General features: G+C 35.3%; 1 protein-coding gene across 1 annotated transcript in view; it reads right to left on the reverse strand.

The window, feature by feature from the left end:
* PXDN (peroxidasin) overlaps positions 1 to 27,223 on the reverse strand; it is an 86,481-nt gene that overhangs the window by 17,962 nt on the left and 41,296 nt on the right. The window contains exons 5-18 of the mRNA XM_084283550.1: positions 24,336 to 24,407; positions 23,793 to 23,864; positions 22,347 to 22,516; positions 21,004 to 21,121; positions 17,810 to 17,979; positions 17,039 to 17,311; positions 15,574 to 15,690; positions 14,224 to 14,382; positions 11,662 to 11,774; positions 10,653 to 10,809; positions 7,364 to 7,472; positions 6,768 to 6,925; positions 2,870 to 4,373; positions 1,879 to 2,013 (exon numbers count right to left, since the gene is read on the reverse strand). Coding sequence (XP_084139676.1) covers positions 1,879 to 2,013; positions 2,870 to 4,373; positions 6,768 to 6,925; positions 7,364 to 7,472; positions 10,653 to 10,809; positions 11,662 to 11,774; positions 14,224 to 14,382; positions 15,574 to 15,690; positions 17,039 to 17,311; positions 17,810 to 17,979; positions 21,004 to 21,121; positions 22,347 to 22,516; positions 23,793 to 23,864; positions 24,336 to 24,407 — 3,327 coding nt within the window. The remainder of the gene's footprint in view (positions 1 to 1,878; positions 2,014 to 2,869; positions 4,374 to 6,767; positions 6,926 to 7,363; positions 7,473 to 10,652; positions 10,810 to 11,661; positions 11,775 to 14,223; positions 14,383 to 15,573; positions 15,691 to 17,038; positions 17,312 to 17,809; positions 17,980 to 21,003; positions 21,122 to 22,346; positions 22,517 to 23,792; positions 23,865 to 24,335; positions 24,408 to 27,223) is intronic.

Below are 27,223 nucleotides of genomic sequence, written 5' to 3' on the forward strand. Positions count from 1 at the left end.
GTTCTTTTAGGGTAGTTTTAGATTACCATAGATTTTTTTCCCAGACAACTTTCCTATAGGTAAAAAAAATATACATACATACATATATAGATAGATAGATAGATTAGTATTATAATATAATATAATATAATATAATATAATATAATATAATATAATATAATATAATATAATATAATAATAATATAATAATATAATGTAACAATATATTATTATATATAGTATATTACATAATATATTATATAGAGAGAGAATTGCTGAGAAGATATGTAGATAATGGCTAATCTACACATATTTTAAGATTAAGATAACTGAGATTGTTAAATTTACTACAGAAATTTATTGTATCATTTTCATAAGGTGTTGGATAGTAGCCAATGTAATTCCAAGCACCAGAATCAGAAAAACAGATTAAGGAATCTCCATCTTGACATCAAATTAGGCTCACTTCAAACATTACTCCTTTTCCCTGCACAGGCACATTTGTTTTGCGTGGTGCTGACAGCTTTGATCCTCTGCCCATTGTGAGGGTTTTTCACAGTGAGAGTTGCTTTCACTATGTCTAATAATATTTTACTATTTGCTGGCAGGTTGCTTCAAAATATTTGTATTCTTTGGACAGCAGAATCCCATTTCCTAAATATTAAATGTTTTCCTATAGTTACTAAATATTGTTTCAGGGAGGGGGAGAGAAATCTTTTTCTGGAAAAGTGCACACAGACACAAAAAAGCAGTATCATTATCCTGTTGTGACACAAATAGGTACTTGTCACCAGCAATCTGGAATACATAATACATATATATCTACTTTTACTCTTTCTGCCTCCAGGCATGAGATTTTTATGTTTTACAGTTTAACGTTAAAACAGATTTTATGTAAGAAAGTTGTTTTTACAAAAAAAAAAAAAAAAAAAAAAAAAAGCATACAAAAAGACTTTTGGTATTGACTACAGAAATAAAAAAAGCCTTTATACTACCTTAAGTAGTAATTATATAACTAATGTAAAGCAAATAATATTAGATAAAGTAAATCACATCTAATTTCCTAATTCATCCTCTATTTCTTTTTCAACTAGGACAGAACTAATCAGTACAAGTCTTTCAACCATCATGCCATGTAAAAAACAGGATTGTAGGTCACAAATGATGTCAAAATGAGGAAAATGACTTTCAAATTCCACATGTGTATGTTGAATTTACCCAGAGGAGTTTGGCTGTGGTAACAAAAGCAATGATTATTTATTTATTTATTTATTTATTTATTTATTTTTAATTCCTGGTACTGTAGAAACTCACAATGAGAAATTGTTCATAATTTGCATGTAAAGTAATTTAAGAACAAAAGAACAAAGAACAATTATTCAATTGTGTATTTCGGGACAACCTGCTTTTAATGCACTTTAAGTGCACATACTGCTTCTGCTTCTACTGAAATATATGGTGTGGTCATATACACAGAAAAGTACTTTTTTAACCTAGGCTTAGCAGCAGAGGTGACCAAGGGGTCTCAACTATCCCAATTTCTCTGCAAATAAAATAATTAAACACTAATAAAAGACAAGTAACACCCACTTTGCAGAAACTTAAGTGACTTGAATAACTAGTAACAGGAAAATCATGAATGAACTTCTAGCTTACAGAACCATGCTTGATCAGCATATGTTGGCTGTGGTGTTTTTTGGAGCTTGGATACATTCATCATAAAAAGTAATAGATTTAAAAAATGAATTAATCACAGCTTGTAACAAAGTTTTAAACCTCATTTCTTCACCTTTCCAATGAAAATAAGAAATGTGGTTTGATCTTGAAACAAGACATTCAACTACTGTTAAGCGTCCTCTATTTAAAATTACTTTTGGTTTCCATGGTATTTCAATTTACCTGTCTCCATCCCGAATACGCCTGAACTGGGTGCTTAACAGACACATCAAAGTCGGCCCCAGTCGGCTCCCTGGAACTAAGTCTTCTACCATTAAAGCAGGAAATAGGTCTATGTTCAGTGGGGAACCATACAGCCTAAAAAAGAATAACATGAAGATTTAGTACCAAATATTATTCATTTACAAAAACAAAACAACAGTAAGTAAGAAAACTAAGGGGAAAATATATGAATAACACACAATAAAAAATGACAGTGGTAGTGCTACATTTTTTGTGAAGAACCTATGTTCTGGTGTACTGAAATCCAGCAATGTACATTGCATATACATGAGCAGTAGCATGGGGGACTGTATGTCTACTCCACAATTTCATTTCTCGCAGTAGATTTCTTTTGATTCCTAATAACTTCCCTTTTCAATAGCTTCTCTTTCCTGCCCCTCTGAACACTTTTCCTTTTATGCTACCAAAGACTTATTCTCTTTTATTTTGTGTAGATAAGCAAGAGATGGAAGGTAGCTGAAGGCTTAGTTTCAGACTTTGATCCTTCTAAAGAAGACCAGATTACTTGTGGTGAAGGATGTACACATGAAAATACAGTGAAAATAGAGTGATTGATATTCTTCTCTTAGTTTAGTTCTTGTTTAGTATGGAATGGATGAAACAGAGCATGTAAATCTTTGCATGAGACTGGCATTAAATATGACCTTACCTTAAAATAACATTCATATTTAGCAGCAGTTATAAAAAGTTGTTTCAAATCAATACTTTCATGAATGCATGCAACTTCATATTGTTCACTGGGCTCTAGAAGTGGAGTAATTAAATGCATGTGGGAATTTTCCACATCTGTTTCCTGATATGGTCAGAAGTTTCTTTAGAAAAATCTCTTTACCACTTTCTTAACAAATATTTTCTTCCAGATAAGACATTTAGCTACTAATTTCACATGCACACTTAGATAATGGATTATTTTTCTTCACCTCAGGCTCACCTGCTAAGTTTCTCCCTGATTTCAGGATTCTTAATTTCATTTTTCAGATCTTCAAAAGTCTGAGCTGAAGAAAGATTACAGTAAACTCTAAAATCATGGTAGGGAGGAATTCCATGATCTCTGCCTCTCTGAATATTCATAGCTGCCAGATCTAAAGCCACAGTACGTGCCATGGAGAAGAGTCTTTCTGTTAACTCTGTATTGAGTAATTGTGATGGGACACGCATCTTACCAGCAACACCAAACAATCCCCTTAGAAGTGGATCAATGCCTCCTTCATTTACAATCCGAAATGGAGAGAAGAATGCCTTATGAAGAGGTAGATGGCCTTGTGGAATAGGTTCAAAATTTTCATCCAGTCGATACAGAAAAGGATTAATGAGTGTGTGACCAAACCTAAAAGCGGCAGTTGCAAACTCATTAGTTATGCCAGAATTAACACTGGGATCATAACCTTTATATTCGCCAAGCATCTTCATGCCTACCTCTCCAAAGATCTTAGGTAGCCAGTGGCTAAATGTTATGTGTTGCATTTCTGCACCAACAATTTTGCGTGTTTCATGATATATTGTGTCACCATCCCAGTGTGGATTGAGTTTCAGTAGCTCTGTGGCAATTCTGTTGTGTTCTCTAAACCACAAGGTGTGGATACTGGTAAGACCCAGCTGTTCATTAGAACGCTGATCACCAGCTAAGAAGCAGGGAATTGGGCTCTCATTTTCATCCCTCATACATTCTGTTGGTGGGCCAGTAGCAAATGGAAGAAGGGGTTTGCCAGATCTTTGTACAATGCCCTGTCTCAGAAGACCCCTTTGACTTGCCAAGTCTCTGATTTCTAGTGCTTCATGGTCTGAACTGCCATACACATTGGATGCATCAATATATGAAGTCAGCTGGTTGATCTGTTCTCGTGGGTACACAGAATTCATCAAGAGAGATGTCATGCCACTTCCACAAACTGGACTGGAGCGTACAAAAAACATGCAGCGTGCACCATTTCTAACTCTGGGATCATTTGGTGGAATCATGATCGAAAAGCATGGAGGATCATTTGTGCAAACTGAACTGCAATGCTGACCATCTGAAAACCTGGCCTCACTTAGGGCAGCAACGGTGAGGTCAAGGTCATGATCAAGAAACTGACCCCACTGCATGAGCATGTGAGTGTACTGGTCATCAGGAGTTACAGTTTCAGTTCCAATCAGAGTAGTTGAAACCAATCGAGGCATTGGGAGTGCATATCCATTAGAGAGCCTCCTGGGTTCGATTCCCCGAGGCAAATTAAATCCATTTTCATAGACTGATTTTAACAGACGTTCAAAGGCTGTCAGAGAAGCGCCCCACATAGGATGCTGCAGGTTGTTGCATGTTCCATCGTGTGTCCTGTACTTCTGGTGAAAGCACATATCTGAGCAATTGTTCACTCGTCGGTGGGCTGTACAGCCTGAGAGATTAGCTATCAAATTCAAGTACTGTGGAGATACAAGGTCATTATAGTGATAACCTGAAACCAGAAGAAAAAAGAAAGAAAATCAAAGATTCATAGACTCATAGTCGCCAAAGATCATGTGTTTCTTTGGAAAGTTATTTTATAATACTGTACTGTCAACATGATTAATACCCTTACTGTTCAGAAAAAAAAAAAAAAAAAAGAAGAAAAAAAGGAAAAAAAAAGAATAATCACATACATATATTAGAGCATTAGGTCATTTGGTCATTTGAGCAATGACTAATATTAGGTCAAGTTGAAGAATTGCAAGAAATTAAAAAAAAAAAGAACAAAAAAACACATAAAAAATTATGACCAACTTAGATAAACAGAGGAGTGGTCTCTTAGACAAGTGATATGGAGTAATCTGCACTCACGTTATTCAGAGCAGTCCACTGTAAAGAAAATTATTGTTTGCATAACACTTGACACAGATTTCCTCTGGGATCCATACTATTCACCTTTGGGACTATGACATATATATTGCTTCAAGTTCAAATTCAAGTGGGAGGTGACATCTCATCTATAGGTTAGATTCAACGGCTCCTGCTTGAAACAAGGCTGTCTCTAGCATCAGGCCAGCTCAGCTGTACCTTGTCTAGCGGTCTTGAAAACCTCCAAAGACTGAGACTACTCAGCCTTTCTGTATAAGTAGCTCCAGTTCTGCATTGGCCTCCTGGTGAGAAAGCGTTTCCTACCATCCAAGCTGAACCTCCCAAGCAGCAATTTGTGGCCATTTCCCTTGTTATATTGTCTGGCACTGTGGAGGAGAATTTGGCTCCATCGTCTTTCCTTGCAATAGTCCAAGATTTTTCATAAAAGTCTCTGAATAGGAAATTGTCGAATTTCTCAACTATTCCCAATGCAAACGTGCTAAATAACACATTTCATTGGGCCCTGCATTTTGAAATAAAACCAAGTAAGGACAAATATGAATACCAAAATCTGAATATTAGGCTGTTTAAATGAAAACAGATTTATTTTATTATTCAAGTTTCTCTAAAAGCCAGATTCTATAGATTTTGTAGGGCTGAGAAGTAAGTTTTGGTTGTGAACAGAATTTGCAGTTTGCAGAATTCCCAGAAAGTTGCATGATTTTGTGTTCATTACCTTGTATTTGCATGCTTTAATGATAATTTTTAAGGTGATGTAAGCCTTAGGTGATTGATTTCCTCTATTACAAATACTAGTGAAAAGCAGTCAAGCTATCAGATTTTAGATATCCTTACTGTTACAATGCGCTGTGTCAGTATTATATTTGATATATTTGCACACCCACCTAATCAGATAGGCAAATTAAATTGTGTGCTCTTATAAAACACAAACCTTTAAAGAATTTAGTATAAGTTTTTGTGGTTAACTTTATCACAAATTATTTACTCAGCTCTAATAATGAGTAACAAGCTTCTTTTACTATCAACTGTTACAGTACTCCACAAAGCCTGCAGTCTTTGGTCTTATAAATACTTGACTAGTTCAGGGTCAGTCAGAGTTAACATTTTCGGAAGTTACAATAAATACTCAATTATAAACATCAAAAGAAATATAATAAGAAAAAATATTTCCTCTAGATTTTCATTGTCGCTTTTGGCTATGTTTCAAGTCTCAAAAGCTCTCCTAAAACTCCATCATTATTTCCAAATACTTCAGTCCTACGTTTCAAGCATTTCCTCACACATATCTACACACACATGCTAGTTATATATGCTCCATCTGGACTTCATGAATTTGTACTTGGGAGTTCAATACCTAAAAGGTAGAAATACTAAATACTGCATTCTTGCACTGTTTTTAAAAAAGCAGCAAAAGAAATGTGGTTTTCAATACATGAGATCAGAGTTAAAGCAAACAATTAGCTTAATTTGATACAGTACTTAAAGAATGAGTAGCAAATAATTCTTTGAATACTACTGAGGCAATTGTGGAAGCACTGTTTCATAAATAACATAAATCCTTCTCATTGTATCTTTATTTTTTATTTTTTTTTTCTGCAAGATGATACCAAATTTTTACTTAAAGAAATAGCAAGTACTGATTCTTAATACATAACAGAGGTTTGCAATGAAATAATGATCCTAATGAATTAACACACAGGATACATTAGACAAATCCATTATACCAAATATGATCAGAAGAAGAATCTGAACACGACTTTTTCCCTAATATGTCAATGTGATGAAAAGTAGAAGCACTCTACTAGGAGAGCTCAATCAAATCAAGCTTGACCATAATGTAGCAGTGTGCAAAACAAAGACTGAATAACATAAACATATTTCTCCTTGTTTTGTGAAATCATACTCCACTGATTTCAACGTAAGGGTTCTGCAATTGGGACCCAGATTCTGAAAAATCTCTTTTGAAGATGACTTAAGAAACTTCATCACTGAAAAATAAGGAAAGAATACTGACTTGTTCCATTCAGGTCAACCATTAGACCATCCTGTACATGATCTTGAATAAGCTGTAATGTCCTTTCAAATATTTCCCCAGCTCTTGCTTGCTCAACCGTGTATGGATCCCTTGGGTATCGAAATAAGGCGAGCAAATCATTTGGAGAACGAGGACGACTAATAGATAATTTGGAAAACAAACAAACAAGTAAGTGCACACAGGAGTTGCAACATAACACTGCATACTATAAAAGTTCAACATGATTAGAACATACCTTGGTCACTCATCTCAAAATGGAAGGCAAACAAAAACAAACATATATGTTTAATAAAAGAATATGGAAGTAAACATTTACTAGACTTTTATAACACACTGTTTCCCCAGAAAAACTACTTCAGTGAATAGAGATCTCAACAGATAAAAAATTTGTTCTCAGCAACTTAGTGTTTAAGTAATAGGGATCTTTCCATGCTAAATGACTACTATTCCCAGAACTAACCAGATGTGTTAACATTGTCATTTCAATAATAAAATGGCTTCTTGCTTACTAAATGTTTCATTATTCCTACTATATATATTAATTTTGACTTCTCAGTTAAAAAAGAAGGGGATACCTGTCAAACAGGTGTGTACGTGTTGAATTTATAGCTCTGTCAACAGTTGCAATTGCTTCCACAATTGATGTTTGTACAAAAGGATCTCCATTTCGGCTGACATTAGGGACTACAGGAAGAGGAATTAAGGTGTTATTGCAAAAATTACCACACACAAAAAGATACTTCTATAAGACAGGGTGTAGACACGATATCATTTCAGGTGTGTAAAATAAACTTCTGTTCTTAAAGCATTAATGCAAGAATTTAAGGGGTTAAAATGAATGTCTTATGAGAGGAAAATACTTATATAGATATAATAGTAATATAGTAATAGTAATAATATAGTATAAAATACTTATAATACTTATATACTTATATAGACTTATTTTTTCCTTTTAGAATATATAAATCACAAAAAATGGAAGAGATTTCATGAAAACATATAAAACACTGAAAATTAAATTGGAAAAAAAAAAGGGAGGGAAGGGGGAATACAGATGTGCATATGTTCCCAAACAGCTACAATAATTACCACTGCTCCTGTCATGATTTTACTCTGATAAGCAACACATAAAAATTTCATTTTGATCACTACTTTGTTTTCCATTTAAAAATTATCTAATGTTATAACACTACATTAAAAATCACATGCTTCTATGATTCTATTTACAGCTCTTCTACTCATAGTACAGGAACGTTGAAGCATGGGCCTATTCATCTGCTTTTTTATGTGCTGCTCTATTGCAGCTGGATGTTTGTATAGCGTATCTAAGACTAATAACCTTCCATTCAGCCTAACCTAAGAACTACCAGATCCAGGGGCAACAGCTAACAATTTCCAGTGTTTGTTTAGATTGGAAAACCCACACAGGAAGAAGGGTAAAGTAGGGAAAACATCCAAAGCAAATACACTGAAATAAAATCAGCAGATGTACAAAATCAGCTGACAAAAAAATTGTTGTTTACACGCTTTTCATGACTTTTTTTTTTTTTTTTTTTTTCTTTTCTCTCTCTTTTCTAGGCAAGATTTCATTAATCCTTCATTACTGGCAGCTTAGGTTATATCTATACAAGTTTCAGAGACTAGATCTGGGCAATCAAACTCTACCACCTATAAAAAAAAAAAAAAAAAAATCAAATAAAACGGTCGCTGGCACTGTATAGGTGGATTTGGTGCCCCTTGCTCTGCTCTGAGGCCAGCTGCCTTAGGCTGTTGAGAATACACTCTCAGCATCCAAAATGGTCTGACCTAATGGCAATAATCCTCGATCCATGCTAATTACCAACTGCCCTTCTTGCTTGAGAGCTTCATTTGCATAACAGCCACATAGACACATAATGAGATAAACCACCAATTTTAAGAAATATTTACAGCTTTGCTACCTTTGTTTGAATTGTTTCAGAGAGTGCTTGCATGCCACGAACCTTTTTAGCATTTCAACATTATACATATAAAAATCCAGTGGCTGTTTACCTTCCCTGTGGCTGCTTACACTATGTGTAATCTCAGCGTTGACCTTAAATACGTCTCCCACAGGGTTATCTTTCTAATTAATGGTGCATGTGGGCTGAATCATAAACCTTGGTCAGATGTTAACTATACAAACCCTTATTTTTGTATGAACTATTTGCTGCCAGTAGCTCAGTTTTTAGACTAAGAAATATTAAAAGTTAAAGTTACATGCAAGCCTTTCAGGCCTTGCTTTTTTTTCAGGGGAAAAGAAAAATGGCACTTTGTCTGTTAAAAGCAAACTAACAGTTTTTAAGCAACAAAAACATAATCTACACACACCCTGTCCTAAACTTAACCTAGAGGCTTTTACAAAACATCAGCAGATAAGGTCAGAAGAAAATGACAAAAGAAAAACATATTTAAAATGTAATTAAATGTAGCCAGCAAAAACTGCCCTGCAGCTTATATGCATTTGATTTTTTCCATCTCAATGGTAAGAAAATATACCTATGTATTAGAAATATCTATAAAACAATAACTTTTTATAAAAGAAATATTGATATGCAAGTTTTTACATGCTCCTGGCTACATCATTATTAATACGATCCAGATAGCAAGTACCCAGTACTGATAATCTGCCCATTTGTCTCCTTGATTCTCTGACAGCTTCATTTTTAATGGCAAAACCAGAGAAGCAGTATCTGATATCCCACTAATTTTTAGAAGAAACATCATTTACAGTTACAGATTGATTGCAGATGAATCAAACTACCCATCCTTTTCTTTCTTTGCATCTCCAGAATGGCCAAGATGAACTGAAATTTTATGGACTTTACTACATTCATACATTCGCACACTATAAATGGAGATGAAAACTCATCAGTGAATGATTCCCAGCCCTGCAATTTTTCTCTCAGAACTCAAGATACCAGGTGATTGATATCTCATGATAATCAGTACATTTAAAAAAATCACTGATATTTATTCATTAATATAGTAAGCAAAATACAGAACATTAGACATACCACTGGGAAACAATATCCAATATGTTAAAGAAATCATGCTCAATAGTCATTTTCAATGATACAGAAATATCATGTTATTTCAGTTTCTACTGAAAGAAAAAAAAAATCACATGATTTCCTTAAGATTTTCAATCAAAATAAGACTGGAAAATCTGTTTGTATGATGAGTCAGGAAAACACTGGGATCAGTCTATGTAACAAAGCTGTTTCCTTAGGTTTTTTGACTGCTTTATTACAAACAATTACGTATAATAGTTGATATTTATTATTCATCATTATTACTTTCAAATAATTATTATAAATTCATATTTTCTGTTTTTGTTGTTGTAGTTTTTTTCCTCTCTATTTTCTCCTTTAAATTCTTAAGAGTATTACAACTTTCCTGAACTCTGTCATAGTGGTTGCAGCCCAGTTTTTAACCAATAGCTGTAAAAGTCCTTTGAAAGATGTCATTGGAGTTTCAGTCAAGTTATCCCTAAAATTAGACTGTGTATTCAACAAGAAAATTTGAACTGGTCCAAAATAAAAATCAGGAGGAAAATAGCATGACTAACAGGAGCCCAAAACATTGTTTGTTTTGAAGCTTAAGTCCTAGAGACATTTTGGCTGTCATATTCCAATCTTACTCACATCTGTGTGGATAATTGCCTGAATTAAAAATAAATAAATAAATAAATAAATAAATAAATAAGAGAGGTTTAAGGGAAAGGTTAAAAAAAAAATGGATAAAAGAAAGAATTTAGCATTTGATGAACTTTTTGCATCTTACAAATAAGCCAAATTCTAAAAGTAATCTAGTTCATACTTCCAACTGATTCATATACCTTACCGTTAACACTAAGCACCATGCTAACAGAGGAGTATCCTATGGTATTCCGGGCAACACATTCATATCGACCTTCATCAGCAGTTCCAACATCACGAATAGTAAGAAATCCCTCTGGACTAACATGAAATTTTCCACTCTCAGTTACCTGTACTCCATCCTGCAGTAAAGAACAGTGTTTTTTTCATTCTGATATATCCAATCCTAGTTTCCAAACCTGAATTTCTGTTCTCTTTTTCCTCTAAGAGTGAGTTAGTAAACAAAAAACAATAGTGAAGTATATAAATTTATATAAAATTCAACACACGGTTGTCATGTGTGACAGGAGGACTTGCATGTAGATCTAAATCATACAGTGTAATAGTTTACTTTTAAAAGCACTCATTATTATAAATGAAAGTATTTTTAATAGTTTTAGGCCTTCACCACATAGAACATAAGCCCCCAAAATAAGATAGCACCTCTTGAGAATATGTACACATTATCTTACTCAAAATTTGTCAATCTTTTTAAAGATCTCCAGAACGCATGTCAATTCTTCATATACTGTGCATTTAAGATACATTAAGGTACATTTATTTTAATGATCACTAATTGAAGATAATCAAGAAGACTGAAGATTAATATTAGAAACCCTTTAATACACCAGTAATTCTACCTTTATAAATGTTTAATTTAACAATTGTTGCACTGACGGAAGTCAAACCAAGAGCTGTCACTGAAATATATAGGACTATTAATATCTATATTACTGATTCTGGTCTGTATAATGTTTCCAAAAATTTGCGTAACCATATATATGTCTGTGTATACACACACACACACACATATCTAAAATTCAGGTTTGGTATCTATATACATACTCTGTATTACAGCTGATTTGCTGATCAGACTGAAGGTAATGTTTTCAGAATCAAAGTGATCATTGTGTTAATTTGCACCTTAAGCAGTTAGTTATGAAGAGATGGAGAGGCCACCGCCTTTATGAAACAACCAAAGAAATATCTGTTACCTTATTCCATGTAATTACTGGCTCTGGCTCTCCTTGAGCACTGCATGGGATCTGCACATTTGTGCCAACTTCTACCGTCATGTCACTGGGAACACTGGCAAATACAGGAGTCACTAAAAAAACAAATGACACATTGATAAGGTATGAAATACAACTTCTACAAAAGATGATCTAAAAAGGGGTCATCATTGTTTATTTCTTTCAGTTATCCAACATTTCTTCATTTATAATCCTATTCTGCTTGCAAGTTTTACCTGATTATAACAATACCTTAAAGACAATGTTGCTTATTTTTAGTATCTGCTTCAGACTGATTTTTAAGTGCTCTTAACTTGTAACAAAACAGGCTAGTAGTTGCCAAAAACACTAAGTTCTGTACACTAATAGCTCTGAAAAAAAATCTGTAAATAGGTACCTTTGAACAAAATCACCAGAATAATAGGAAATTCCCCATCAGCTTCTGCCATAATTTTAAACTTTCAAGTTTTAAATAGCAACAACAGAGATTTCTCAGATGATTAAAAGCAAAACTTTCCAGAACTCACTCAACTCTAAGAGCCCCAACTTGATCTGCTGGGGTGTTAAACCTTCACAAAACTGCTGTGCATCTGAAACCAATGAGCCCTGGGCCTTAAACATCAACTGACCTTTGATTTTAAGGGCAGAGGGTGCACAACAACCTAATTCCATGGTGAAGAAAATTAATGCATTTTTAATCCTAATTTCCTTCAAATCCAGATGGATGTAGATCCAGCACTCAGATGAGTTTCATGAGAAGCATGTACAAGATTATGAAGATGCTTACAACTGTATTTCTACTGGAACATATCAGCACTTTGCAGGGAGGAGGAATGGGTCTATGGTTCTACCAAGAAGCATTTGGCCACACAGCCTGCTACCAAACAAATCTGGCCTTGGTGTTAAATTGTTTGTATGGTCTCTTGCAAACGAAGCATGGTTATTAAGGAGTGGAGACAATTTCAAATAAATTGTCTGCACTGGGATGTAAGTGTCTAGGAGGATGTGCGGTATGTCTTGTTGAGGACAAACAGTCTTGAACCTTTAATCTGTATTCATTAATACAGATTTAGCCACAGTGAGCACTGACTAGACATTCCTGAGATGAAAAGTCCCTTTGTTATAAGCCCAAAGGAAAACGTTTTCTCTTGTTGCACAATTAAAAATATCATTGCAATGAATGTATGGAGAGCTCCAATTTCAGGAACATATATGTAGCCTTCAATCTTGTATCTACTATCTTTTGATGACTGGATTTTGCAATCTGAGTTGCACAAAATTAATTTTATTAAACTTAAGCTCAGTGAAGTTTAACACAACTGGAAACCCATAAAACTTTTAAAAATAGTTTTGTTTTGTTGAATTTTATCCAGCAATTTTATGTAGGTGAACAAAATCTGTACTTTGACAAATCAATCTCCCGTTATTATTTTTAACTAAGAAAAATCAATGGATTTTTTTTTTTTTTTGGACAGATGTCTTAGTTTAGGAAAACTACAATACTCTTTTACTGAAAAACTGTTTTAGATATGGTCACTACCAAGAAAGTCTTTTAATTAACTGTTTAATCTCCTTCAATGTAATTTAACACCAAAGTACTTAACTAAATTATAAATATTAATATGATTCTCATTATGGAAGTAGCTTACTTAGAATTTACTTGAAGAAAAAAAAAGAAATTGTAGGGTTTTTTTTCTGTGTTAGCTTATTTTAGGTATAAGCAATGGCATTTCATTGTGAAAGTCATTCTGGTGTTGTAAAATGAACCGTTTTGTTTCTGGACATTAAAACATTACGTTAATAACACTATTTAGTTAGCAGCATAGAGTCTTATAAGAAGTTAGTCTAACATGCACACAGAAAAAAGACAACATTTTCACAAGAAAAAATACTTTCACAAGCACAGGAATACAGTCATCCACAAAGCAAATCTCCATTCTTTAAAAACAAAAGTAGATCAGATGAACTTGTTTCACAGAATACAGTTTGTTCTAAAGAAATGATACTCTGTTCAAATCCTAATAAGTATCCATATGTTATTTATTAAAAAATACCCACAAACTTTTTTTAAAAAAAAAAAAAAGATATGCTTAGAAATAATGATCAGAAATGTGAAATATGTGCAACACCCTGAACAACAAGTTTTCTAAATAACAAAAGATAATAGTCCTGTTTTAACAAGCTCTTATCAAAAAAGGCCAAGCTTAATTACAAGGCTATGTATTCTCCAGATGACTTCGAACTAAGTCTGTCTGGGCACACTGACCCACATGCTCAATTTATAAGAGCTAATAAGACACCTTATAGTGCAAATCCAGCAACCTAGAATTACTGTAATATTCAGTAAAAGTTCTAAAGAAAAACCCAAGCACTGGGTTTATTTAAGCTCTGCTTCAAAAGCTTTTTTACTTCTAAACTAAGATAAATTTAACCTAAATTTAACTTCACATTCACATACATGCCATACTATGCCATCAAAAATGATTAATTCTGATTCTTACATTTTAGAAAAAGAGAAGAATAAATCAAATATGGAGAACATACCTCTAGGCTGCACAGTCAGGTATACAACAATCCTCTGAGATCCAATAATGTTGACAGCTTGGCATTCATACTGTCCCTGGTCATGCAGGGCTACCCTGGAAATCCTTAGGGTACCAGAAGATAGAACTAAATGTCTTCTGTCAACAGACAACTGGCCTCCTGAAACACAGAGCAATAGCATTTTGGTTTTTACAGCAGTACAGAACAAAGTCTCTTTGTTTCAGAAAAAGGGAAATCTGGAAGTATTCAAATTTGATAAAACATTGGAAACAAAAGTTTCTTAAAAAGACAGAACTGGTGAAACCTTGAATTCACAGAATACGAACACACAAATATATGTATGCACACAGTCATAATCCTGATCTCTTCCCCTTCTCCATTTGTGGCAGAGAGAAGTATTTCCATTTAAGGAGCACGACAAAGCATCTTAACAAGAAGGCACCAGAAGAATGGCAACAGGTATTACTGTTAATTTCATATTATTGTTAAGTATGAAAGACACTCACAATTCATCTGCCTAGACCATCTAGACAACCAATAGAAAAATACATACAGCTCTGAAAAAATGGAGTATAATACAATACAATACAAATGAAATGAAAGGCACAACAGTGTCTGTACCCTGTTCTTCCTTTCTGGACATTTCATTTGATTGGAGCAACCTTGGCAGAGGGAGAAACAGGGACATTATCAGCATTAAAATGATCAAGAGTTTGTTAAAAATCTGCTTTATGTACCATAATTTAGAATTCCTTAGGAGATGCTTTTCCTTCTAGAGCTGCTTCACTTGACTCAACTGGCATACCTACTTACATACAACATCCACTGGAGTATTTCTTCCCACTGCATTGGGCTCAATGCCTTTACAACCCCAACCTGATACAGCAGTCAGCAGAGTGAATCCCAGTGTTCCTGTCAATCCCCGTTAAGTGACAGAAACACAGTACACAGAATTTGTACTGATGCCAGGATGGACTGTTCTGGTTTCTGAAGAGGGCACATCCAGACTTATTTTAGATCTCATCAGTGATGGTCACCTCGATTTCTGTAGTAAATTGTCAGTAATAAGTATTGCCACATGTGATTTGGCTTGCATTTCTTAAACCTTTATTAGCAGGAAATTGTGATGGAGACATACATTTTAGAGACTCCTTTTTACTCAATACTGAAGAACACTTGGACAACTAGCTTCTGCTGGATATTTTGCCTTTTCTAGCTAAAGCAGAAAAAGATGAACCCCATTTCCTTCAGGACTGAAGTGTCTGAACAAATACATGAATTTCCTTTCAATTCAAGTGTCATTACAAAATCTATTCTAGCAGATTAAAAGTACGTCCAGAACAAATTTACCTCCTTTTGTCCAGGCAATAACGGGCTGGGGATAGCCTTGTGCTTCACAAGGGAAGTCAACAGTTTGTCCCTCAATCACTGTTTTGTCTTGAGGAGTGACAGTAAACTGAGGTAGAGCTACAGAAGAGAAAATAAACTGGTAAAAAAAAAAAAAAAAAAAAAAAAAAGAACTGAAAAATATATGACTGTATGAAATTGCATACAATTTCCTGCATGATGTGAAAAGCTCATATTGGTGGGAAATGGGATGCTGGTGTTTTTACATTCTATTTAATGTAGAGCTGAGATTTAGGGTAATCCCTTATGCAATAGGAACATCCCCATCAATCACATTGTGCCCTGGTGTCAGTGAAGGTCTCTGGTATCTATTGCTGTATAAGATACACAGTAAGACTTAAAGACTGTAACATGGAGTGTTCCCTAGATTAAAAATACTTTCTTCTTTTTCTATCTTTCAAAAATTCCTCAGCTAAATTATGAAGAAAATGTAACATAGTCAAAATCCTCCTTAGCTGTTTTGTTTGTCTTTATTCAGAAGGAAAACAGTAAGTGGAGTGCAGGACAATTTCTGCATCATGACATTATCAGTGTGAGAAGGAATTTGTTCAGCTCTCAAAACACAATAATCCACTGGTGAATGATAAATGAACAAAACACATGGACAAGTTATTTTGTGTAGCTTTAAAAACTGAACTAATTTACAAAGCATTTGCAACCTGAACTGTTTGTCAGAGATCTTAATGTCTTAAAACAGAAATTAATTTAAGTTGCTCAAAACGTTTTGCAAATAAAAGTTCCAGCACTAAAATGTTTGCAAAAGAAATATTCTCCACATATATGCATAGAAGGTTTTTTGATACTTTGTCCTTAAAACACCTTATATTCTTACTACTGACATGCAATACCAAAGTTATTGTGGTCACAATTCATTAGGAATTCTCTGACTTTCACTTCGCAGAAACGCCTCAGCTGGTAGAGTGACTGTTTCCATGAAACTCAGAAAATGTGCCCACATTCACCTGGCTATCTACAAGGGAAAGGTACCATGGATCTATACTCGAAACTCCAGTCTAGTACTCCTGGTATAAATCCTAAACTCTAGGACTGCTACTTGTTACAGAAAAAAAGTACACAAACTGGAGATTGCATGTTTTATTCATACCAGCAAACTGGCAAAAAAATTAAAACATTGCATGTTTTATTCATACCAGCAAACAAAACTATAAGCATTTCAAAACACAAATGTTAACTTCAGTAAATAATCAATGGAATTTAACTTTCAGAATATTGTCTTACTCTGGGTGAAATATACAGCAACATTACTATGGTTATATAGTGTAATTAAAAGAAAAAATCCTTACGGTTTTAGTTTGGCTATGGCAATTCCAAAAAAAAAAAATTAATACTTGAAGTAATATACTCTTCATAATATGTTTTACAGCATGTCACTGCAAGTAATACTCACCTTGGACTATGATGTATGCAGTTGCATGGATATTATCTATGCTGTTAGTTGCAAAACAGGTATACTCTCCGCTGTCCTCCTGCTTCACATTTTGTATGTAAAGTCCTCCTGATGGAGTTATCGTGATGCGAGGGTCACTTGGTAAAGGGGTTCTGTCACCTTTGGTCCATGTAATTCGTGGCTGAGGGTGCCCAGTTGCACTGCACTCCAAGGTAACACTCTCTCCAACTAATACCTCTGTATTTTGTGGGTGAATCACAAAACTTGGCCTGGCTGTGAGAAAATAACAATGCCTAAATATGACTTTTAGCTGAGAGTACTAATTTGGCTGAATATTGCAATAGTTTGGGGAACCAAGTTGTTTTGGTTTTCTATTTTAATAATAGCTCTGTTCCAATGTACCTCTAATCTTGGTGCAAACTCTGCTTGCTTTAATCCTAATCTTTTTTCCTTACCCCCGCCCCCCGTTTAAAACAATTATTAATCATATCCTCATTTACTGATGTTTAGAGACGTAGACACTGAGACCCAGAAAACAATCTGGCTAAAAGGTGCTATGGGGTGCTCAAAAAGAAAGAAATTACTAAGTATTTTTTTCCCAACAGCATGTATACATTTAAATGACATTTTAAGTTCGCCTGGTGGTGAGTATACAAACAAAATTTGTCAATGTCAAGAAGATACAAGAAGCAATACATCTTATTTTTAGCAATCTTATTAAGAAAACAATTCTCTTTAGAAATGCAAAATCCAGACTTTGTTTTTTTTTACCTGGTGATCCAAAGTATCTAAGAGTAACTTCCTGAGTTTTCACTTCTCCAGCCACATTTTTTGCCATGCACTGGTAAATGCCCTGGTCTGTTTCTTGAGTATTCTGAATCATTAAGGTGCCATCATCTAGCAAGTTTAGACGGGAATCTTCTTTCATACTGAGCTCATTACTGTGAAGAAAAGAATCTGCTGGAGTTAAACCTTTAAATCATGAGCACAGAAAACTGTAAAATAATAAAAACTTAAATATATTACCCAAAATATATGGGAAAAAAGTAAGCTTTACCGTGTTATGTAAAATAATAGAACTTTTAGTTTTCTCCTAAAGAGAAGAAGAGTACAAACAAAAAATGAATCGATTTTGCTTATGCAAGTATTACACCTTCAAAATGAAAAGCCAAAATATTTTTATGAGTAAAAGCTTATGGGGAAAAAAAAAAAGACAAAATACCTGGTCTCATTCTCTTTTAAGAATACAAGCTGTTCTAACCAGTAAATTGATTTCAAATGTTTCCACTGGAAGTATACTAAGTTCAATACTCAAAATACATTCTACTAGAAGAGGAGTTAGTTGCTTAAATTCCTGGTGCCAAGGTCTCTCTGGATTTTTCAAGGAGCACTTACGAACATGATTGTAATTTGCTTTGGCTTGAAATGTAAATTAAAATTAGCTCATTGTGCTATATCATGGGTACAACATTTCTGTGATACGATGTAAGTATATTTAGTGCATTTTATTGAAGGAAATGTTTCTCACTTCATCCCTCACATGATGAGGAAAGCACAGAAGTGGGATGAGGAGCTCACCCTTTGTGTACAAAATGCTGAGCAATTATTTATGCACCCCATCCCTCCCTGGTGGTCTAGTGGTTAGGATTCGGCGCTCTCACCGCCGCGGCCCGGGTTCGATTCCCGGTCAGGGAAAAGTTTTTTGATGGGCAGAGGCCAATGGGATGAAGTCCAATGTGGCTAAAAGCCAGGTCCTGCAATTTGTACACAACTACCCCATGCAATGCTACAGGCTTGAGGCAGACTGGCTGGAAAGCTGTGCAGAGGAAAAGGATCTGGGGGTGTTGGTTGATGCTTGCTTGAACATGAGCCAGCAGTGTGCCCAGGTGGCCAAAAAGGCCAACGGCATCCTGGCTTGTATCAGGAATAGTGTATCCAACAGGACCGGGGAGGTGATCATCTCCCTGTACTCAGCTCTGGTGAGGCCGCACCTTGAGTACTTGTGTTCAGCTTTGGGCTCCTCAGTACAAGAAGGACATCGAGGCCCTGGAGCGTGTCCAGAGAAGGGCTACGAAGCTGGTGAAGGGCCTGGAACACAAGTCCTATGAGGAGTGGCTGATGGAATTGGGCTTGTTTAGACTGGGGAAGAGGAGGCTCAGGGGAGACCTTATTGCTCTCTACAACTACCTGAAAATAGTTGTGGGGAGCTGGGGGTTGGCCTCCTCTCACAGGTAACTAGTGATAGGACTAGAGGGAATGGCCTCCAGTTGTGCTAGGGGAGGTTCAGGTTGGAAATTAGGAGATATTTCTTCTCAGAAAGAGTGGCTAGAAATTGGAACAGGTTGCCCAGGGAGGTTGTGGAGTCTCTGGTCCCTGGTGGTGTTAAAGGAAAGGTTGGAAGTCGTGATTAGGGATGTGATTTAGTGGGTATTATTAGTGATAGGGTGATAGTTGGACCAGATGATCTTGGAGGTCTTTTCCAACCTTAATGATTCTGTGATTCTGTGTGATTGCTGATCTACTCAGCATTCAGCAATTGCTCAATAGGTTAATGCCTTTTGACTGATCTTGCCATATTCAACTACCTTGCAAAGAGTTTTCTCTCATTCATGCAGCCAGGAAACAAGCCAGAATCAATAATCCCACACCCCAAGCTCAAATTTCCTCTTAAAACTCTTTCATATGTGTATTCCGAATAAGTTTTCTTTGTTTATTATAAAAAGTACATGAGCCAAAGAAAATTTTAATGAAATAATTACACCATCCAAGTTTAAGGCTCTGTTCTTTGCATACTCCATAAATGCTCTACCCTTGCCTCACGCAGGGATCTTACTGAAATCGGCCTAAAGCTACAGAAACAGGACTCTATGTTGTTCCATTCTATCAACAACTAACAAACTAAAATGGTTCCCTTATTAATATATAACGTTAAAGAATTTGTTTTCCAGATCAAGTTCTTCATTTGTGTAAGAGAATTACTCAGCCAAAGTCTGATTAAGCTGGTGGTAAACTCACAAATAATGTGCCCGCTGTAAATTCAGGTCAGTTTTGGGGAGATGATGTGCTGCTGTGTGGCTAGTTCAGCTATGATGTGCGTGGCTCTGCTGGAGCAAGCTGGGATCTGCTTGCTCAAGCAGCCAGGGTGGCTCATTGGCTCCCAAGGGACACACATCCTTTATAGACCCTACCCTCCTAAACAAGGAGAAGCATTTGAGCAGGTTGCCCAATGAACTTGTGCCATCTCCAGCCTTGGTGGTTTTTAAGACCCAAATGATATAGCCCTGAGCAACCTGGGGTGTTCTTGTAGCTGTCCTTGCCTTGAGCAGAAGGCTGCAGTAGAAATCTGCTGAGGTTCCCTCTAACCAGAATTACCCCAAATAATCCTGTGACATAGGCACTTGCCTGCCTTGGGACTGATATCCCCTTTTGTAGGATGAGCTACAGCTCAGATGAAAGTTTACTGCTTTGGAGGTGGGGTTCAAGGAAGCCTCTGAAATCTAACTCTTCTCCAGCTGGAGCCCTTTAAAAAAGCAGCTATCGCTCTGCCTCAAAATGTAATATAAACAGACCTAGGCAGCATATGCAAACACCAGCTAAGCCCACAAACCACATGTGTGACATCTCCTTGTTGGATTCTCTGGTACTTACATGTAAGTGATTTACAGTTTTACAGTTGTGAGCAACTTTGTATTTATAACTACAGTTGAAAAACTTACCAATAGTATTATATATATGTAGTCATAAATTAGGACTTTCTAAAATCATCAGTTCTTAAGAGTTTAGAATTACTAATAAAACAGATCTGGGCCATTATTACTCCATATACTTCTTTTTATTATAATATGTTTCTGCTGTTACTATTCCATATGTTAGCATGTAATGTGTATGGCCATGCATCCAGAAATGTACACACACACAGACAAACATACTTACATCAAGTTTCTCTATTCCTCTTTTAAACTTACTTGTTTCGAAGCCAGATAATTTCTGGTTTAGGATTGCCTTCAGCTCTGCAAGTGAAGTACACTGTATTCCCTGAGGTAACGTCCACATCCTGAGGCTCTGATGTAATTCTTGGCCTCTCTGTATCAAAAATAAAATGTATAAGGAATCCTTACTTGTTTCAACACTACTAAAGAATGGTAAATAAATATTTTTTTCTATATACCTTGTAGAAAAATATTTTCCACAAATGTTTTAAATTAAAATATTTATAAGCTTAATCAGGATTAAACAGAGTTTTCTTCATGTAAAAGTGACGGCTGCCTTTCTGACCTCCATTGTTTCCTAGGAACTTTTAGCAGACTGGAAATAGATTGTGCAAATTTGTATCAGGTTCTAAAGTAGCTGTTTTATTTATTTGAACAAAGGCTCAATTTGCTTATGAGGAACAAACTTTAAAGCAGCAAGCACAAGTGCCATTTAAAATAACTTCCTCTAGATTAGTATCAGAGCCTAACCTACCTCCTACAGAATAATTCGTCCAGCTTGCTTCCTGCAGTTTCCATATTCAGGCTGCTTAGATGTGCAGAGAGTTGGGAGGATGCCATGTGAATTATTCTCGCACCAAATCCCCTTTTACTATCTTTTCCAAGAACACTGTAGACACTTATGATTATAATTCCCCTGATCAGAATTATACCCAACATATAAATAAAAGGTCTATTAGTTATTTTATATCTTCTGAGGCAAACACCCATTGCACGGTGGAAAACCTGCTTTATGGATTCAGAAAAGGAGAGGTGCTGAGGCCTGAGCCCTGGGGTGTCCATTAATCCTGCAGTGACAGAGGATTTCAGTGCCCATATAGGGCATATAACCCAATAAATACAGATGATTGTAAAAGAAATCCAGTGACCTAACCTAACAAAGTCAGCAAGAGTTTTAACAATAAATTCTCTGAAATTAGAAGCAATTATATTTGTTTTCATTCCTTCTTCTCCTTTATGTAAAAGTGAATATGGGACACCGACAACTTTAACATAATACCAAAGACCCTAGTTGACAATCAAATCTGAAATATAAAAAGGAAAAATAAACTTCTTCTGGATAGTCACATTTAGTTTCTTAATGACAAACTCCAAACACATGTTTCATTATACTTGTTTCATTAAATATAGGCTCAGGGATAAAAATTACCAATTCTGTAGGAAGAAGACAAAAGACCGGGAAGGAACACAGAGAGAGTTCTGGAAATACTCAATATTAACCAGAAGTAGTCAGTGTTACCAAAGAGAACAGAAGAACAAATTCTAAGCCTGGGTGTGTTTAACACATTAAAGAAGTCAGCACGAAGTGGCAAACCCACCACAATTAAGTTCCTCTGGTGTTATCGTGGCCACTGATCGTCCCTGGATCCTTCGTGGATACTCGCAGGTAGCGGCTGCCTGGGCATTTCCTGACTCCGCATACGTCTTCAGCAGCTCCGCTAGCCACAGGATTTCACAGTCGCAGTGAAGAGCGTTTGAATCCAAACGCCTGCATAAAACAAGAAGTGGCCACCGATCTTATTAGCAAGCTTGGGCTATTTACAGACAGAAGGCAATCTTGAATGCAGTTGGTGGTCACTTGCTTGTATGCATTCTGGCAGTCTTTATTACAAAAGTGCATATAATTTTTACTGCACGGGTAGAACTGTGTTCAACCTAGCAAGCATATGAACAAGACTTCTTTTCTAACTCCACATTCAGTGAAAAAAACTGAACTTATTCAGATGTTGTACAAACCTTCCTAAAATAAGCAGCATATACAATTCTCCCCCCATTTTTTTCCTGCTTAATACTTATTCATGCAAAAGGATCAGTTAACTTGACTTTTTTACAACTTTCCATTTTGTTGGTAATGTAACTGAGACAAAGACCCACAGTTTTATTTAAGTGCTAAGCTTAATAAGTTGCTCATTGAGTTCAGTTAGTAACCTCCTGCAACAGGAGCCTATAACAAGATCCATAAATTCTGTTGACTTTTTCTAGTTACTATGTGGGACATTGTGCTTTCTAGTGGAAGGCCCTGTAGGAAAAAAAAAAACAAAAAAACAAAAAACACAAGTATGGTAATCTGTACCATTAAATATATGTACCATTAAATATGTAAACACTGGAATAAAAATTGCATGACAAAGTGACTTTAGTGTATATTTGGGGGTAGTTACCTTTTTGATTATTTTGACTAATATATTGACTAATATATTTTCACTATATTATAAATATATAATATATATTATAATATACATATATATATGTATTTATAATATATTTATAAATATATAATATATGTAATATTATATATATATAATATATATTTGTACTGTATAAATATATAAACATAAAGATTATATTATATTTAATAATATATTAGAAAAGCAATCAAAAGAAAATATCCAAATAATCAGATACATCATGTAAGGATAACCTAGTAAGACATAGACAAGAGGGTAAAAAGGAAGGAGCTGTTTTGTATATTATTTAGTCTACATAACAAAGTTCTGATAGTGAACAAGACCATACGTCTACACATAATTTGAAGACAGTAAACAAACAAAAGGAATTAGTCACTAGAGATGGCAGGATATGAAGCAATGGTCTCACTCTATGTAAGTAAACAACTGCAGCACCGTTTAGGAAAAATGATTTAATATTTAAAATACTTCCATAACAAAAAACCTTGTCAAAAAAGATAAACTTTGCAAGATGAGATACGCTATAATTAGATTATTCAAACTTTCTTTAGTTTGATAATAGTTCAATTTACTTACAGTCTCTTCATAGATTCTAAGTGACTAAATGTTCCAGGAATCAAATGAGCTATTCTGTTGTTATGCAAAAATCTGTCAAAAAAAAACAAAGAAATATGCATGTAATAATTCAGATTTTGACATGTACACATTTTATTTATATTATTCTTAAAGTTAATTAATGGAAAATAATTTTAGAATTTTTTTTAAAACGTTTTCCAGCAATTCACTGATTGCTAATTTTTACCTAATTTCTAAGGTATATTTGTTGATCCCATATGGGAGAAAAGAAGCCATAGAATGATAAAACAACTAAAAAACTAATATGGAGTTCAAAAGCATTCAAATGAGCAACTCAAAAAAAAAAAAAAAAAAGTCATTCTGCTAAGGTAAGCCTGAAAAGATTTTATTGGAAAAAAGTTACTTAACAATTAAAATAAAATTTTTAGCCTAGAAATAATTTACAGGATGATAAGAACATTATTTTCTGATTTTTAACATTTGATTTTATTCAAAGAAGCAAGGTGACTCTTCTGCATCTTACCCCAAGGTAAACAAACTTACAGCCTTTCAAGTTTTGGAAGATGGGTAAAGGACTCAGGTTCCAACGTTTCTATTTGATTAAAGTGCAGATACCTGAAAATATGTCAAATAAGAAGAAAAATGCTGAAACAGTTTCCTTAACAAAGGCAAAATATTATAAAGCATTTTGCTACTGTTTACATGTTTTACACATCTAAATGATGACCATGATGCAGTGGCCTAACCTTCTTTTGATATCACCTGAACTCTGTACTAGAAAATGAAAAATACAGGAAGACACTAGCAAGAAAGTTTAAACACTGCTATATATCATGTGTGTGTGTGCACATATACTTGCAAAAAAACTGTCTGATGACTTTTACTTTGGAGATTTTGGAGATACTACTTTGAGCACTCTTTTGCAAAGTCTGGTATGCATGACTATGCATCCTTGCATATATGAAGAAAATAGTATTTTAATAGGGAAATGTTGCATATTCTTTTTAAAGATATTTACAGTTTCCAGTAGGATAATGTATAAATTTCAATAATAAAGAATACATTGAAAATTTCAAGATGGTGAGAATGCTATGAATTTAAAGCATTTAAAGCTACTAGGTCTCTCAACAGCTCAAAAGACAAAAAAAAAAAAAAATAAATCATAGCATAAAACCTGAATCAGTCCTAGAGAAAGGGTTCCTAGCAACTAGTGTACAATTAACCACCACAGCTGTGCTCTGGTTGATGCTCTGTTGATGCTCATGCAAGCTCTTAATATTATACAGCAATCTATACATACAGCTATTAATCCGATAACATGGAAAGAGTTTAATGGAATGGGGTAATCAACCAGATTATTAACCTGCAACTGGTATGGCAAAAAGGACTTCAAAGGCAGGCTCATACCAGTCCTGGCTGTGAGGACTGAGCTGTGTAGATACCCCACAGCTTTGCAGAGGAGAGAACAAAAATGAATTGATGGAATTGTGAGAATGATTTATAGACTTCGGATCCTTATTATAACCAAATGTATCCTCTAAAAGTTTCCTGTCTGACTGCTACCTCTGACAAACTTGGAACATCTGGAGAGATTGTATACGTAGCAATCACCATTGGCTAAAGAATGATAAAGCCCATCACTTCAAAACAGAGAGAAAATCTCAGACCACCCAATCTTCTGAAAAATAAATAAATAAACAATCCCACTGCACAAAAAGTAGGAAGGCGGCGGCCATGGGAGCTCCCTTGTACTGCTCTGCTCCCTGACCTAAGCTGCACGGCTGCACAGTGCAAGGCCCAGAGGAGATGGCCGTGGATGCTCTCGTTCCGGCACAGGCTGGAAGACGCGTGGCGTGCTGACGCCAGGCACGTGCCTGGCAGCCTCCCAGCTCCCTGCCAGCAGCACGGCCAGAGCACAAGCCAGTGAGCGATGCCAGGCAGCAGTGAATGGGGATGGCAGGAAAAATAAAATAAAAAAGCCAATAAAGCGGCACGGATGTGATCAGACACATCGGAGTGTCAAGCCTGCTTACTGCCAGTGCAACGTGTGGCCACGGATCATCAACAGATTTTGATCCTGTTTGCATAAAGAAACAAGAAATGTGTAATCATGCTGTGCCTGCCAGTCTTCAGCTCCGTTTTGAAAATACTGGCCAGCTTCATCTAAATTAAAAAGACAGACATCTCAAAGGCAGCGATCTCCTGCAAACTTCATTCAAGTCAAGAGCGGAGAGAAGAGTGACCCTGGCTAGTTCCAGTCCTGCAGAAAGGCTGATGGGACAGGGACGGTGCCTAAGCCTCAAGGCACTGCTCTCCCACCTCCACCGCACCAGCAGCTCACAGCTAGACAGAAGCAGGAGTTGTGGCTTCTTCTAAAGCAGCTTTGCTTTTGGATAAAAAAAAAATAAAAATAAAAAAAATATTCCAGGCACCATTTTTTTCCTGTACAGAGAGCAGGGTGGTTTTTTTGTTTGTTTGTTTGTTTGTTTGTTTTGTTCGTTTGTTTTTTTGTGTTTTTTTTTTTTTTCTTTTTTTTTCCCCCTGTTTTAACATAGTTAATTGTCTTTGCATTTTTATCATTCAAGTATCTCTTGTATTTCTTTGGCACTAACAAAGCAAGATTTGTATGCATGAGCAATACCTCTAACTAGAACTAACTAATAAAGGTGGGGAAAACAGGCACACTGAAGCACCCAGTACCTTCCCCAGGTCTACAAATCAGAAGTGATATTAGCAAAGACAGAAAAAGAGAGGGCACCTCTCTCAGACTGTTTAAGTGACACATATTTAATTAAACCCAAAGCAACACCTCCTAACTGCTGTTCAGTATTCCAGTCAACAATAATTAAAGATGTAAAGGATAGCTTTTGTGCACAAAAACTCATTTATTTTTTCCAACCAAATTAATCAGTTTAATTAAAACAATACCTCTGTTACAAACCTTGCCTTGTTTATACCCTCAGATCATCACAGATACAATTGCAGTGATCAAGGCACTGGAACACATTGTAACCGTCAACTTTACCTCATCAGAAACCATGCTGACTGCAGTAGCACAAAAATCAAATAATGAAGCTCAGCTAGGGAATGCTCTGAACTGCTTATATGCCTACTTAAGCAGGGCTTTGCAAGCTTTTAAAGGTCTCAGCCTTTTTTGAGGTCTCAGGCTATTTATGAACAGAATGAGGTGTTAAGTATGTAGACAACAAATGTAACTGCAAAAAAATAGTGGCAGAAACTAGACTGTATTATAGGTCACACATTATAAGTACAATAAAAAAGAAAAAAAAATTCCTGGCTGCATGATCTACTCTTAACTCACATTTTATCATTTAGTTTACTTACATTCTTTTTTTTGTATGAACCACAGTAATGCTTTTTTTTTTTTTTTTTTTTAATGGATTTTATTTTTTAATTAATATAAGAATTTC

The sequence above is a fragment of the Netta rufina genome, assembly GCF_964035555.1.
Source record: "Netta rufina genome assembly, chromosome: 3".
Taxonomy (NCBI): Eukaryota; Metazoa; Chordata; class Aves; order Anseriformes; family Anatidae; genus Netta; species Netta rufina.